Genomic DNA, 13,800 nt, shown 5'->3' with positions numbered 1-13,800 from the left:
AGCCAAATTAAAGCGCTCAAAAGGCATAAATAAATGCCCAAACAAAAGAAATACATTAAAGGAATTTTACATTAACTTTTTTTTTTTTGAGATAGCCTCACTTTTGTCACCCTCCATACAGTGTTGTGGCATCACAGCTCACAGCAACCTCTAACCTTGGGCTCAAGCAATTCTCTTGCCTCAGCCTCCCACGTAGCTGGGAGTACAGGTACCTGCCACAACACCCTGCTATTTTTAGAGACAAGATCTCGCTCTGGCTCAGGCTGGTCTCAAACCTGTGACCTCAAGCAATACACCCACCTCAGCCTTCCAGAGCACTAAGATTACAGGTGTGAGCCACTGTGCCCTGCCCACATTAACTTTTCTTTTTCTTTTCTTTTTTTTTGAGACAGAGTCTATGTCACCCTTGGTAGAGTGGCTTGTCCATGGCTCACAGCAACCTCAAACTCTTGAGCTTAAGTGATTCTCTTGCCTCAGCCTCCCAAGTAGCTGGGACTACAAGGGCCCGCCACAGTGCCTGTCTATTTCTTGTTACAGTTGTCATAGTTGTTTAGCTGGCCCGGGCCAGCCTCAGTGTATGTGGCTGGTGCCGTAACCACTGTGCTACAGGAGCCGAGCCCACGTTAACTTTTCTTTTCTTTTTTTTGAGACAGAACCTCAAGCTATCCCCCTGGGTAGAGTACCATGGCATCACAGCTCACAGCAACCTCCAATTCCTGGGCTCAAGCGAGTCTCCTGCCTCAGCCTCCCAAGTAGCTGGGACCACAGGTGCCCACCACAACACCTAGGTTGCAGCTATCATTGTTGTTTGGTGGGCCTGGGCTGGATTCAAACTCACCACCTTAGTTGTATGTGGCTGGAAGCTTAGCCACTTGAGCCACAGGAGCAGAGCCCACATTTACTTTTCAAACCAAATAAATGGACAACAGATGAGTAGTTTTAAAGAACAGGTGAATAAACCAAATGGTTAAATTGGTACTCCACTTCCCTACCTGCTCAGTCTAGGAAGAAAGGAAGACCTGCTTCTGATGTATTTTATGAGGGATAAAGAAGAACAAGGGGCTGGCAAACATATTGTAGCCCAAATTCCAAAATCAAACAGAAAAAAACAAAGCTGAGACCAGGAGTGAACATTCCACACACTTCAGTGCCACAGTGCTAGAGAGAGAGGAGTGGCACATTCCTCTCCCTGAGAGGAGCAACAGAAATGTGGATTGGAAGAGGTTGCCAGGGCCCTTGCTCCTGCCTGACAGTATTTTTCTTTCAACCATTAGCCCTGAACAAAAAAAGTCTGAAAAATTCACATAATATCAAATGCTGCCAAGGATTTAGAGAAACTGGATCACTTATATATGGCTGGTAAAAGGACCACAGCCTTGTATAGCCACTCTGGGAATCAGTTTAGAAGTTTCATAAAACTAAACATGCAATTCCCATGCAAACTACCAATTGCACTTCTTGGCATTTGTCACAGAAATGTGTTCACACAAAAATCTGAGCACAGATATTTATATCCATTTTATTCCTGATAGCCAAAGATTGGAAACAACTCAGATGTTCATCAGCAGACAAATAAACTGTGATACATCCATACCATGGAATACTCCTCAGCCAAAAAAGGAAATAATTGGGCAGGGTGCAGTGGCTCATGCCTATAATCCTAGCAGTCTGGGAGGCCGAGGAAGGAGGATCACTCGAGCTCAGGAGTTAGAGACCAGCTTGAGTAAGAGCCAGACCTTGTCTCTGCTAAAAGTAGAAAAATAAGCCAGGCATGGTGACATGCAGCTATAGTCCCAGCTACTCAAAAGGCTGAGGCAGGAGGATTACTTGAACCCAGGAGTTTGAAGTTGCTGTGAGCTAGGCTGGCACCAGGACACTCTGGCCTGGGGCAACAGAGTGAGGCTCTCAATAAGGAAATAATTGATACAACTTGGATGAAGGTCCAGGGAATTAATGCTAAGTAAGAAAAGCCAATCCCCAAAGGGCATATACTATATGATTACAGTTATGTAATATTCTTAAAATGGTGATATTATAAAAATGGAGAATAGATTAGTAGCTACCAAGGGTCAGAGAAGGTGGGGGTTGGGGTGGTCATGGCTTTAAAAGGCCAATATGAGGGATCCCTGGGGTGACAGAAATCTCCTGCATTTCACAGTATCAAAGTCACTGTCTTGGTTGTGATATTATGCTGTAATTTGACGAGATAGGAAAACTGGATAAAGGGTACAAGTGGACCTCTCTGTATTATTTGCTATAACTGTATATGAATCAATATCTTTAAAATGATGTTTAATTTTTAAAAATACATTAATTAAAATACATTTTTCAAAAGTCCAAATTCTGGAATAATTGAGTGAAGTTTCAATTAGAAAGTGGGAGAAAGGAATAAGATTCTAAGAACCACAAAATATCTTTCTAATGACATCCCCTAAAGACAATAGGGAAAGGAATTACAGCAACAGATGACGTGTCATGCCAGTGTGGCCCACAGCAGACCTGCTCGCCATTTAGATTTTAAGAAGGAGGGACGAGTTAGCCAGGTGTTGTGGCAGACACCTGTAGTCCCAGCTACTTGGAAGGCCAAGGTAAGAGAATTGCTTAAGCCCAAGAGTTGGAGGTTTCTTTAAGCTGTGATGCCACAGCACTCTACCAAGGATGACACAGTGAGACTGTCTCAAAAAAGGGGGGCAGGGGGGTGAATGGAGCTTTATCCCATTCCCCCAGAACACTTCTAATGATGCCATAGCCTCCTCTAGCCTGTTCTAGCTTTTCTTTACTGTCCCAAGTGGCACCAGCTCTGGCCTGTTCCATCCCAGTTTCCCAGCCTATAGTCATTAGGGTCTCTAGCCAAATAATTCTGGGAAAGACAGCATATCTTATTCAAGTATTAGGAATGTACGAAGCACCAACATGCACTGTAATGTCTGTGAAAAGCTATAGAGCAACTAATTTATCTTTGACACCCAATTGTCAAATTTCTTTAAGCTTAGAACATTCTTCCAACATTTCTAATTTTCATTTGACCAAAGCATATCTCAGGAATTTTTGATCTAGCTTGTTGCCTTCTCTTATGCTAATAAGGAGTCACAAACTGAATAAAACCTCTTGGAGTTATGGTGCACTGATCTCAACCCCTCAATAAAGGCACCAGATGCTTCCTTGCTTATTTATTTATTTATTTATTTGTCTGTTTGTTTATATTTTGGAGACAGAGTCTCAGTTTGTCACCCTTAGTAGAGTGCCATGGTGTCATAGCTCATAGCAACCTCAATCTCTTGGGCTCAAGTGATTCTCTTGTCTCAGCCTCCCAAGTAGCTGGGGCTACAGGCACCCTCCACAATGCCCAGCTGGTTTTAGAGATAGGGTCTCACTCTGGCTCAGGCTGTCTGGAACCTATGAGTTCAGGCAATCCATCTGCCTTGGCCTTCCAAGTGCTAGGATTACAGGCATGAGCCACTGTGCCTAGCTATTTCTTTCTTTATTTTAGAGGTAGGATTTCACTCTGTCACCCAGGCTGGAGCAGAGTGGCATGATCGTAGCTTACTGCAAACTTGAAGTACTGGGCTCAAGCAATCCTCCCACCTCAGCCTCTCAAAGCGTTCAATTACAGGTGGAAGCTACCTTGCCCAGCCAAATTTTCTTCAGAACCAAGGACCCCTTGGTTCCTCTTGCTTCACCATCTGCTGGGTGTTTACCATTTGCAACATTGTGCTAACCGGTATTTAAATATACCACTTTATCACAAAGCAACCGTGTACAAATAGATACTGTTACAATGCCTACTTCATTAGAGAAAACAATTGATTCTTCATATTGTTATAAAGTTACTGAGCAGTAGTGTGAACCCAGTGTCACTACAAAATCTGTGCCCTTAACTCTTCTGCCTCCAGAGAGAAAGGAGAATAAAGTGCGTGTGAAAGTCATTAGAAACAAGTGGCAAGAAGAGAGACCTGCTTAACCAGTTCCAACTTTTACCTGATATCCCAACTGCAAAGAAAGGCATCAGGCTTCCTGCCTGACCGTCTCTACCTTGTACTCCTTACCAGACCTGTACCTCCTATGTTTCTCTATCCTGCTAAGTTCTGTCAGGCTTCCCCTTTATCCAGAACATGTCTCCACTCTCTTCCCTGGGCCACTACTCAGTAATTTACTGAGTGTCAGCATAGGTTTCACTTCCTTCTGGAAGTCTTCCCAGATTCTCAGACCTGAGTTTGGGGCTCCTCCTCTATGCTCCCCAAGTTCCCATTCATCCACTCATAGCACATTCAAATCACTGCCTGGCTACACATTTACCTCTCCAACTTGACTGTAAACTCAGAATCCCCTGAAGTTAGAGATTATACCCATCTTGTACACTATATATGCCTGACACTCAATAAATGCTCAATAAGTATGAAACAAATTAATGGATAAATCGAGCAACCAAATCAAAGATGGGTGAAGACTGATCCTTATAAAGTCCAAATCTCCCCTATCATTGTTTGAAGTCAGCAACAATAAGGCAAAGGCTGTTTTCTCTTTATTTTAAACATAATGGCAAAGCAGATAGGGTGAGGCAGATCCTCATTCTAGGTGAGGCAGATCTGCAATCAAATCCCAGCTCTGTCATAAGTTAGCTGGACGGCGAGTTACTTCGACCTCACCAAATCTCAATTTCTTCATCTGTAAAATGGGGATGTAAAAAGTGCCTACCTCTTGGGATAGTAGAGGGATGGAATAAGGCAATGCATTAGTGAGTACTCAGCACAGTCTGAGTACTCAGCCTTGGTCAGTGGTCAATAAGTATTAGCTACTATGATCAGGAGAAGAAAGAAGATAAACTCTCTACAAAAGGTAAACTAAAGTCGTATAAATTCTCAAAGTATAAAAGAAGGAACCAAATAAATACAACACACTCCTAACTTTATGAGAACAAAAGGAGGTAATTAGGGGGCACTGGGAAAAAAGAACAGGAGAACAACTCAAAAAAAGTGTACTGAAAATATTAAACCCGGGCCAGGTGTGGTTGCTCACACCTGTAATCCTAGCACTCTGAAAGGCTGAGGCGGGTGGATAGCCTCAGCTCACAGGTTCAAGACCAGCCTGAGAAAGAGCGAGACCCCATCTCTAAAAATAACCAGCACTGTGGCAGGTTCCTATAGTCCCAGCTACTTGGGAGGCTGAAACAAGAGAATCATCTGAGCCCAAGAGTTTGAGGTTGCTGTGAGCTTGACACCACAGCAGTCTACCAAGGGTGACAAAGTGAGACTCTATCTAAAAAAAAAAGAAAGAAAGAAAGAAAGAAAAAGAAAATATTAAACCTATTCATTTATCTAGTGGACTGACAATAATGAAATTTCTGTAAAGTTGAAAACTCCAAAATCCACAATCTGAAGGTTACTTCTTAAATCTTCTTGCTCAAACTTGAAGCCTATCAAAGAAAGCCAGAGCTTGAGTATTCCTATTAATAATTTCTGCCTGGCTCGGCACCCGTAGCTCAGTGAGTAGGGCGCCAGCCACATACACCAGGGCTGGCGCATTGAAGCCCGGCCCAGGCCTGCTAAACCACAATGACAACTCCAATCAAAAAGTAGCCAGGCATTGTGGCAGGTACCTGCTACTTGGGAGAATGAGGCAAGAGAAGCGCTTAAGCCCAAAGAGTGTGAGATTGCTGCGAGCTATGATGGTATCGCACTCTACTGAGGGCAACATACTGAGACTCTATCTAAAAAAAAAAAAAATCCTGCCTAGGCAAGTAGGTAACAGACATAACAAGTTTAGGCCAAAATCCTAGAAACTACTTAGATTTCAGATTTGGGGAGATAAATGCATAAATTCAAAAACATTTGTAATTTGATTACAACTTTAATCAACTCCAGAGAATGTCAAAATGAACGAAAAAAAATCTTAGCATTGGCTCGGTGCCTATAGCTCAACCGGCTAAGGCGCCAGCCACGTACACCTAAGGTGGCAGGTTCGAATTCCCAGCCCGGACCTGCCAAGCAACAATGACGGCTGCAACCAAAAAATAGCCAGGCGTTGTGGTGGGCGCCTGTGGTCCCAGCAACTTGGGAGGCGGAGGCAGGAGACTCGCTTGAGCCCAGGAGATGGAGGTTGCTGTGAGCTGTAATGCCACGGCACTCTACCCAGGGGGACAGCTTGAGGCTCTGTCTAAAAAAAAAAAAAAAAAAATCTTAGCATTTAGTACAACAACTACTTTTAAATAGTGCTACTTTTATAGTGAACAGTTAAATTTGCCTCTTAAATTTAAGTATCATCAATTTTAATTGTGATGGCTTTATTCTTATTAGAATGAATAGTATCAATACCAAATAATAACCAAAGTACCATCTTTTAGACTTTTGCAGCAACCACTTCTTGACATTTAAGCTGTAAAGAGATGAGTTCATCCTGTAAATTACTATATAATTAAAAATTTGGCCGGACACAGTGGCTCACTCCTATAATCCCAGCACTCTGGCGGGCCAATGCAGGAGGAATGCTTGAGCCCAGGAATTCAAGGTTGCAGTGAGTTATGATTACACCACTGCACTCTAGCCTGGGTGACAGAATGAGACTGTCTCTAAAACAAATAAATATTTTTTTTTTACTTTAAATATATGATAGAAACCATATTTCTTCTTTCCACCTCCAAAAAGTAAAAAAATCTATTGTTGAACAATATTTAAAAGCCATAATTTAATTTATTCTTTATTAAAGCTAAATAAAATAGAACAATGGCATCAATCATTTCTGCTATTGATAACCTTAATCATGCAGTTTACATAAGCACATTTTATTGGAGGGCAAAAGTCACTCAGGTTTTCCCACTTCAAAGCCTCTGCCATCACACACTGTATATACAGACAACAGAGAAATAGAAATCATATACCAATAGCATAATCCTTACTTACATCTATAAGAAAAGACAGTCACATATCCTGGGGTTAGATATTTTAGAAGATTCTCAAGACAGATGTTATCAGAAAGATACTTCAAATTCTATGGCAACTTCAACTGAAGAAATGGAATATTAAAAACAATCTCTTTCAATAACATATACCTAAGATTTGTTTTGAAATACTCTGGGGGTAGGGGGATAGAGGAGATAGATAAAACAAAGTTGGTTGGTATGCCAAAAATTATTGAAGCTGGGATGACAAGTACACAAGGTTCAAAATACTACTCTTTATATTTCCGTATGTTGGGGAATTTCCATGGTAAAGTTAAACAGAATATTCTCTACACCTAAGCTTAAATTTAGATTTGCTATAATCTCAACCTAGAAATCATTAAAATACCACAAAAGGCTTTTCAACTCTCTAAAGGTAAAACTCAGTCACTGATGACTCTCTAAGAGCTTGTGCCCAGCAGGGTCCAGACTCTCGGACCCCAACAACCCTTCTCACAAAGTAGGGGAAAACCCCTAGTCCAATCACATTAATGGATACTGCCTTCAACAGACATCGCCTCCAAAACAGCAAAAACCTATGTAAAATGACCAATACTTTGTCCACATTCTCAGATCATCACCCCTTAGATGATGAACCTAGATATAACATTTGAGAAATTTTAATTAAATAATACAACCAACATGAGATAAAATTTTTTAAACATTAACTGCCATGTACATTGTATTTAACTCATGCTAGTTTTGAACCCAGGGCCTCATGAAGCTATGAACCCTCTGCTCACTGTTTTCACTGGCAATTGGCTTGTCTACCCCACCTCCTGTCACTCGGCTCCAGCAGGCTGCCCAAGCACACCACACATGCAGGACTGTGTTCTCAGATTACCATAACTTCTGATTGTGCGTTTCACTTTGAATGTTTGCCTGGCAGCTCTGTGAGTGTATTTCATAGGAAAGCATGCAGCAACGTGACACTGCTGCACATCCACACAGGGTATGATTCACAGGTCTTCATCCAGGACCACTCTAGACACAACTAAATACTTATGGAATAACAAAAGACTCAATTCTCAGAAACAAATCCAATAAATTTGTCATGGGTCCCATACAACTTCCGTGGCATGCTGTGTAAAAAGTGATGTCTAGCACCACATGAGTTGCATATTACTCACACAGAGAAAACCAAAAAATAACAAATTTGTCATTAAATGAGAAAGGATCATTTTGTTTTCAAAGTTTTTAATTTTGTAATAAAATTAAATAAAAGCACCAGGGCCCCAAGAAAATATTTTTTTTTCCTACTGTGGCAGTCAATGTGTTAAAAATTCATACATAAGACCTTATAAATAAAGTCAAATAATCATCCACTACATCAAATAAATAAGTTCTGTTTAACGTGAAACTTTGAATAATATGAAAACAAGTTCTAGGAGATGATTTAAATATTGATGGATACTACAATTTGAGAAATATAATTTAAAAGCCTTTGATCTCTAAATTTTAAACTACCCTATTTTTAATTTCCAACAAAGAAATATTCCAAGTAATCTAAGACACAATGGTCATCAGAGCTTTGAAACAAAACATAGAACACGATTAATGCAAATATTTGAATAAGTATCGTAGTCTTTTCCAGAGCTGTAAGAGGAAAAAAGGAAAAAAAGTTTTGTTTTTTGAATGAACAAATGAAATTTTATATATATATAAAGACATTTTCACTTCCAAACGTTTTTAATAAAAATAAACAATAATACTTACCAGTACTTTGTTTTCAACTTTGTCTCCCTTAACTTCCAATTTGACTTTCTTCTTCACTGCAATTTTTATCTTCCTTCCAATAACATCCTTTATGCTTTCTGAAAGAAGGGAATAGTTTTTTATTACACTCTTTTTTGAATAAGAAAAAAAAGCATTAGGGAGGAGAGAACACTTGGAGGAGTGTATTTGTCTGTATTTATTGTTGTCTTTTTTCATGTGCTTATTTTACTAGCCATTAACTTTTTAATAAATACCTATTTTTGTGCCTTATACTGGGTACTGAGATGCTAAGACAAATACAAAAGCACAAAACATAATACCAATCCATGTATGATATGATATAATCTTGCTTGGAAAAAAAAACCAGCAATGTAGGGCAGTGTGATGCAGCACTATATTGCATGAAGACCACAGTACAACAGAAATTCATAAACTCCATCAACCTTTAACTGGTTGCCTCTGGTCCCCAGCAGCCTTTGGTTTCATCATAGTGCCATACAAATATTACATTTTCTACAAATGTCTTGAAATGATGGTTGGAAAATAAAGCAAAGAACCAGAATTGGACCCAATGATTTACCCAGAGAAGGATACTTCCAACCATCTGTCTTTCCAAAATCATCACTGCACAGCACCCCAAAGGGTGATCAAAGGCAATGGGAAGAAAAATTGGGAGAGAAAAACAGACTTGAAAATTTGGATGGTAGTAGGAAAGTCTTTCTAGGACTCCCAAGAATATTCTAAACTGAACATGTCCCAAATCAAACTCATTATTTTCTCCCCAGACATTAATGAAGTTAGAAATCTTGCATTTTGACAACTCTTTTCTCTCAGGTAAAATGTCAGTTTCCTAAAACCTACCTTGTAATCAGCTTCTGATCACCTGGGCATGACTGCATTGAAAGCCTCAGAATCTCTCACCAAGAGCTTCTAACCTATCAGCCCAGTCATCTCTGTAACCACAGTAACCTTTCTGAAACCCTGAGAATGATCATGTCCTTTCAAGTCTATGAGTCGCAATAGTTTTTGAATGAACCCAAACCTCACAGCATGCCATTCAAGGGCTTTCACATTTTTTCAGTTTAATATCTCAGCTCATAACTAAAAATCCAATCATCCTTGACATCTTCATGTTTTTACAGCAGGATTCTACATATATTATTCTCTTTCTTGAGATGCCCTTTCCCTAATCTCCTGGTTATATTCTACTTACCCTCCAAAATATAATTCCTTCCTCCATGCTCCCACAGCTCTGTATTCTGTATTATAACCATTCTGTTACATATTCAACAAACACATGTACCTGTGTGCCAGGTACTTTATACTAAGCACGAGACAGAGATGGTCTCGGCTTTTCATGGTAATTTACAATCAAGGCCACAGAGGGATTCCCTAAATGAATCTGCACACAGTACATGAGGTCATAGGTAAGGGAGCACATGAAGACTTCAAGGAGGGGCTCGGCGCCTATAGCTCAACCGGCTAGGGCGCCAGCCACGTACACCTAAGGTGGCGGGTTCGAATCCCCAGCCCGGGCCCGCCAAACAACAATGACGGCTGGAACCAAAAAATAGCCGGGCGTTGTGGCGGGCGCCTGTGGTCCCAGCTACTTGGGAGGTGGAGGCAGGAGACTTGCTGGAGCCCAGGAGTTGGAGGTTGCTGTGAGCTGTAATGCCACGGCACTCTACCCAGGGGGACAGCTTGAGGCTCTGTCTCAAAAAAAAAAAAAAAAAAAAGACTTCAAGGAGGAAGGAATCTTGAAGGCATAAGAAATAGGCCACTGGTTTCCAAAGTGGAATGTACAAAACAATTCACTGAGATGCAGGAAGAAAATAGAAATTTTACTTCTATTTACAGTATATGTTTCAGATTGTTTTAGATTATACATGTTAACTGAAGTGTGTTATGTACTTTAGTAATATATATCTATTACAGGTGATCAAAATTTTTTTACTATCAATATACCATTATAAAAAATTAGATCCACTAAAATAAGAAAAGAGAAGAGGGGGAAACTAGGACATTGTCAGCACAGCAAACAACATGGAAACCTAAGAAAGCAAAGCCTGTTGAAGGAATGGCAATGAGGTGGAATGTTTGGGTGAAGGGGACATGTGTGGGAGTTCACTGTACTGCGAGTTCTTTATGCAGTTCCTATCTTATCAGAACTGGAAAGAAGTACAGCCTACTCCTCTCTCTCCTAAATAAATAAATAAATAAAAGAATTGTGGGAAACGGGCATCTGAAATTGACTTAAGAATATACACAGAAGGAAAAAGACTGCAAAGTTATATACTAAAAGATTAAAAACAACTATCTCTAGTAATACAAGGGTCTCCTCTGCATTTAATTTTTTTCTGTAAAAATTCTGTATTACTGTTGCCATCAGAAAGATTAACAATACATTTTTAAAAAAATATTTTGGGGGATTAGCTTAAAGAAATAGACTGAGGTTTTCACATGGATGCCATTTTGAATTGATCAGAATAGAGCTCCACTGAGCATTTGCATTTAGAGGGTAAAGCAGGTGCAAGAATCTCCCCTACCATACCAGGGCAACTGGACCACTGAAAGGCCCAGAGAAATCATACCAGCGATATCACAAAAGCATATTTCATTCTACTGAAAGATATATGATATTGCCAATATTGAATACATACACAAACTCCATCTCAGGGGTCAAATTTAACTTTTAAAAAACATCAAACTATTTGAGAGCCATTAGTCTAACAGATATCCTTTTTCCACTCCATCCTTCCCCTCTTCACTTGAGTCTAGTTATCTAAACTTCTCATTACCAAGCTCAAAGACAATTTATTGTATAAATTAAAAATCTGCCACCCTCTTTAGATATCCTTTTACTCCGAAAGCCTAGCAAGCCCTTCCCTAAAACACTTTCTCAGGACCTCCTCTGGAGGCATCTTTAAAGCCTCTAGCATTTGTTTCCTTTGGTGGGGTGTAGGAAAGGTCTCAGCTTCCAGAACCCAATTGGTCACTCACTCTAGCAAAGTGAGAGACTCCATTCTTGGGGATAGAAAAGAGGACCTGATGGGAGTATGATGGGTGGGTGTGAGACAGAGAGAGTGAGAGAGAGAAGTAACTTCATACTCTAAAATAAATTCTGATAAAGGGTCAGGTTTGTAATTCAACAAAAGCACAGGCTCCCAGACAAACCTAGCAAGAGCTTCCTTACATCAAGTTTTACCTGCTGAGTTAACAGTCACTTATGGAAGGGCACACACAAATTCCTCTGAAGTATGGCTAAAACCAGCAACAGAGGGCCAAATTCCACATATAGAGATAAATGGGAGCTTAGAATTCCTCTTATGGTAAGCACCGATTAAACAGCATCTTCCTGAGCCGTAAAGCTGTGTAGTGTGCCAAAGATGGTACAGTAGGGAATATAGGTCACTGGGGCTCAAAACACATCCACACACACAGACACACGCACCTTGTTACAATACAACATGCTACACACAAACACACGCTTAAACACTAGGTTTTCAGAGCACTCCCCCGTCCTATTTTAGCTCTGCCATTTTAACCCTCCAGATAATTAAGTTAACCCTCAAGACTATCCAATCGCCCTCCCTCCCAAAGGAAAAAAACCTTAAGGGACTCAAATAATGGGTCACCTTGTACGGGGTACCATTCACAGGTTCCCAGAGAGATCTGGGGTAGGGAGAATCACTAGGTTAATGATTATTTACAATAAGGCTTTTATCATTAACCCTCAGTTTCCTGGCCCGAGTTTGCGTCAGCCTTGTAACCCTTTCGCTCCCAGCTCGCTACACCAAGCCACACCTTGCCAGGCCCATTCATTTTACCAGATCAGCGTCCCCTCCCCCAAGTCCGTAAGTCCGAGTGGCACCTCCTTCAGGACATTTTCTGGAGGCTGCCTGACACGTGCGGGAGACGACCTACTGTGCACTCGCCACTTATCCTACTGCTAGGCTTTCCTCAACTTTCCCAAGTTTGGGGTTACGGGCCGGGTGCTGTAAAGGTTCTCGCTCCCAGAACTCCCAAGACTGAAGGAACCGGTCCCCTTCTTCCGCCAACGCGGACCCCTCGTCTGGCCTGGGGCTCTCAGCAGAGACCCTCCCGGGGCTCCTATCTCCCCACCACCACCACATTCCCTCTCCGAAGTTGGCGTGAGACGGTCGATGGCAGCAAACTTTCCGGCGCCCCCCAGCGACCCTGCCCAAAACAACTCTGACCTACGGGGAGGGGAGACTTCGCCGGACCTGCGGGAAAGCAAAGGTGAGAAGGGAGATGGAGGAGAGGAGTACACAGAAGAAGATGGAAAATTAACAATCACGCAAATCTTACCTATCAACTCCCTAGGAACATCGGAGCTCTCCTCGGTCATGGTGGCCCTCTAGGTGCAGGGGGTATTGCAGGTCTGACTCTGATTTATGGCCCCCGGCTGTTCCCCTAGCCCCTCAATTTTTTTAGAGCGGCAGATGCAGCTTGCGATCGAGAGTGGGCGCGAAAAGGAGGGGGCAAAGAGACAATTTTGCCGCGCCCCCCGCCCCACCAAGGAAAAAAAAAAAGAGTTGCAGATAAGAGGTGGGTTTGCTGCCGCGGCTACATGACGCCTCCTCGCAGTTCCCGGCGGCGGAAAGCCGAGCGGACGGGATTCCAGCGGGCGCGGGGCGGCTGCGGCGCCTGCTCCTGCGGCTGGCTGTCGGCCGCGCAGCTCCGGCCGGCGTAGCGCCCGCCCAGCCTCGCGCCGCACCTACGGCCCTAGGTGAAAGCGGAAGGCGTGGGGAGAGGGCGGGGAGAGCGGCGCGCCGGGGAGTCGGCTTTCCTGGCTCTCCCGCCGGGCTCCGGCTGGGCGGGGGTAGCTCCGGCCCTCCTCCTTCTCCCTCTCCTCCTTCTCTTTTCCCTTCTCCTCCTTCTTTTCCTCCTCCTCCAGCGTCTGTCCCTCACCTCGCGAGAGCCGGCCTCCGCACCGGTCCCAGGCCGGCCTCCGGGGCCCAGGCGCTGGGTCCCCGGCGCGGGGCGCACCCCCGGGAGGCACGCTGCGCGGAGCTGCTGCGGCGGGGGCCGGCGCGGGGCCCCTTCTCGCTGCCTCCCTCCCAAACCGCAGAAGCCCTGCGTCTGGAGAGGGGGCGAGGGAGCGTGAGAGAGAGCCCGGGAGCCATCTG

General features: G+C 42.8%; 1 protein-coding gene across 1 annotated transcript in view; it reads right to left on the bottom strand.

Moving 5' to 3' along the window:
• The window catches only part of CARMIL1 (capping protein regulator and myosin 1 linker 1), a 352,275-nt gene extending 338,901 nt beyond the window's left edge, over positions 1-13,374 (bottom strand). Inside the window, exons 1-2 of the mRNA XM_003788342.2 lie at positions 12,980-13,374; positions 8,651-8,748 (exon numbers count right to left, since the gene is read on the bottom strand). Coding sequence (XP_003788390.1) covers positions 8,651-8,748; positions 12,980-13,019 — 138 coding nt within the window. The 5' untranslated portion in view covers positions 13,020-13,374. The remainder of the gene's footprint in view (positions 1-8,650; positions 8,749-12,979) is intronic.
• Positions 13,375-13,800: the final 426 nt, after the last annotated feature.

This window comes from Otolemur garnettii, unplaced genomic scaffold (assembly GCF_000181295.1).
Source record: "Otolemur garnettii isolate 467f Iridium unplaced genomic scaffold, OtoGar3 scaffold00026, whole genome shotgun sequence".
In the NCBI taxonomy this organism is placed as follows: Eukaryota; Metazoa; Chordata; class Mammalia; order Primates; family Galagidae; genus Otolemur; species Otolemur garnettii.
Note: the sequence above shows the minus strand (reverse complement) of the source record. Positions and strands in the feature narration are given on the sequence as shown.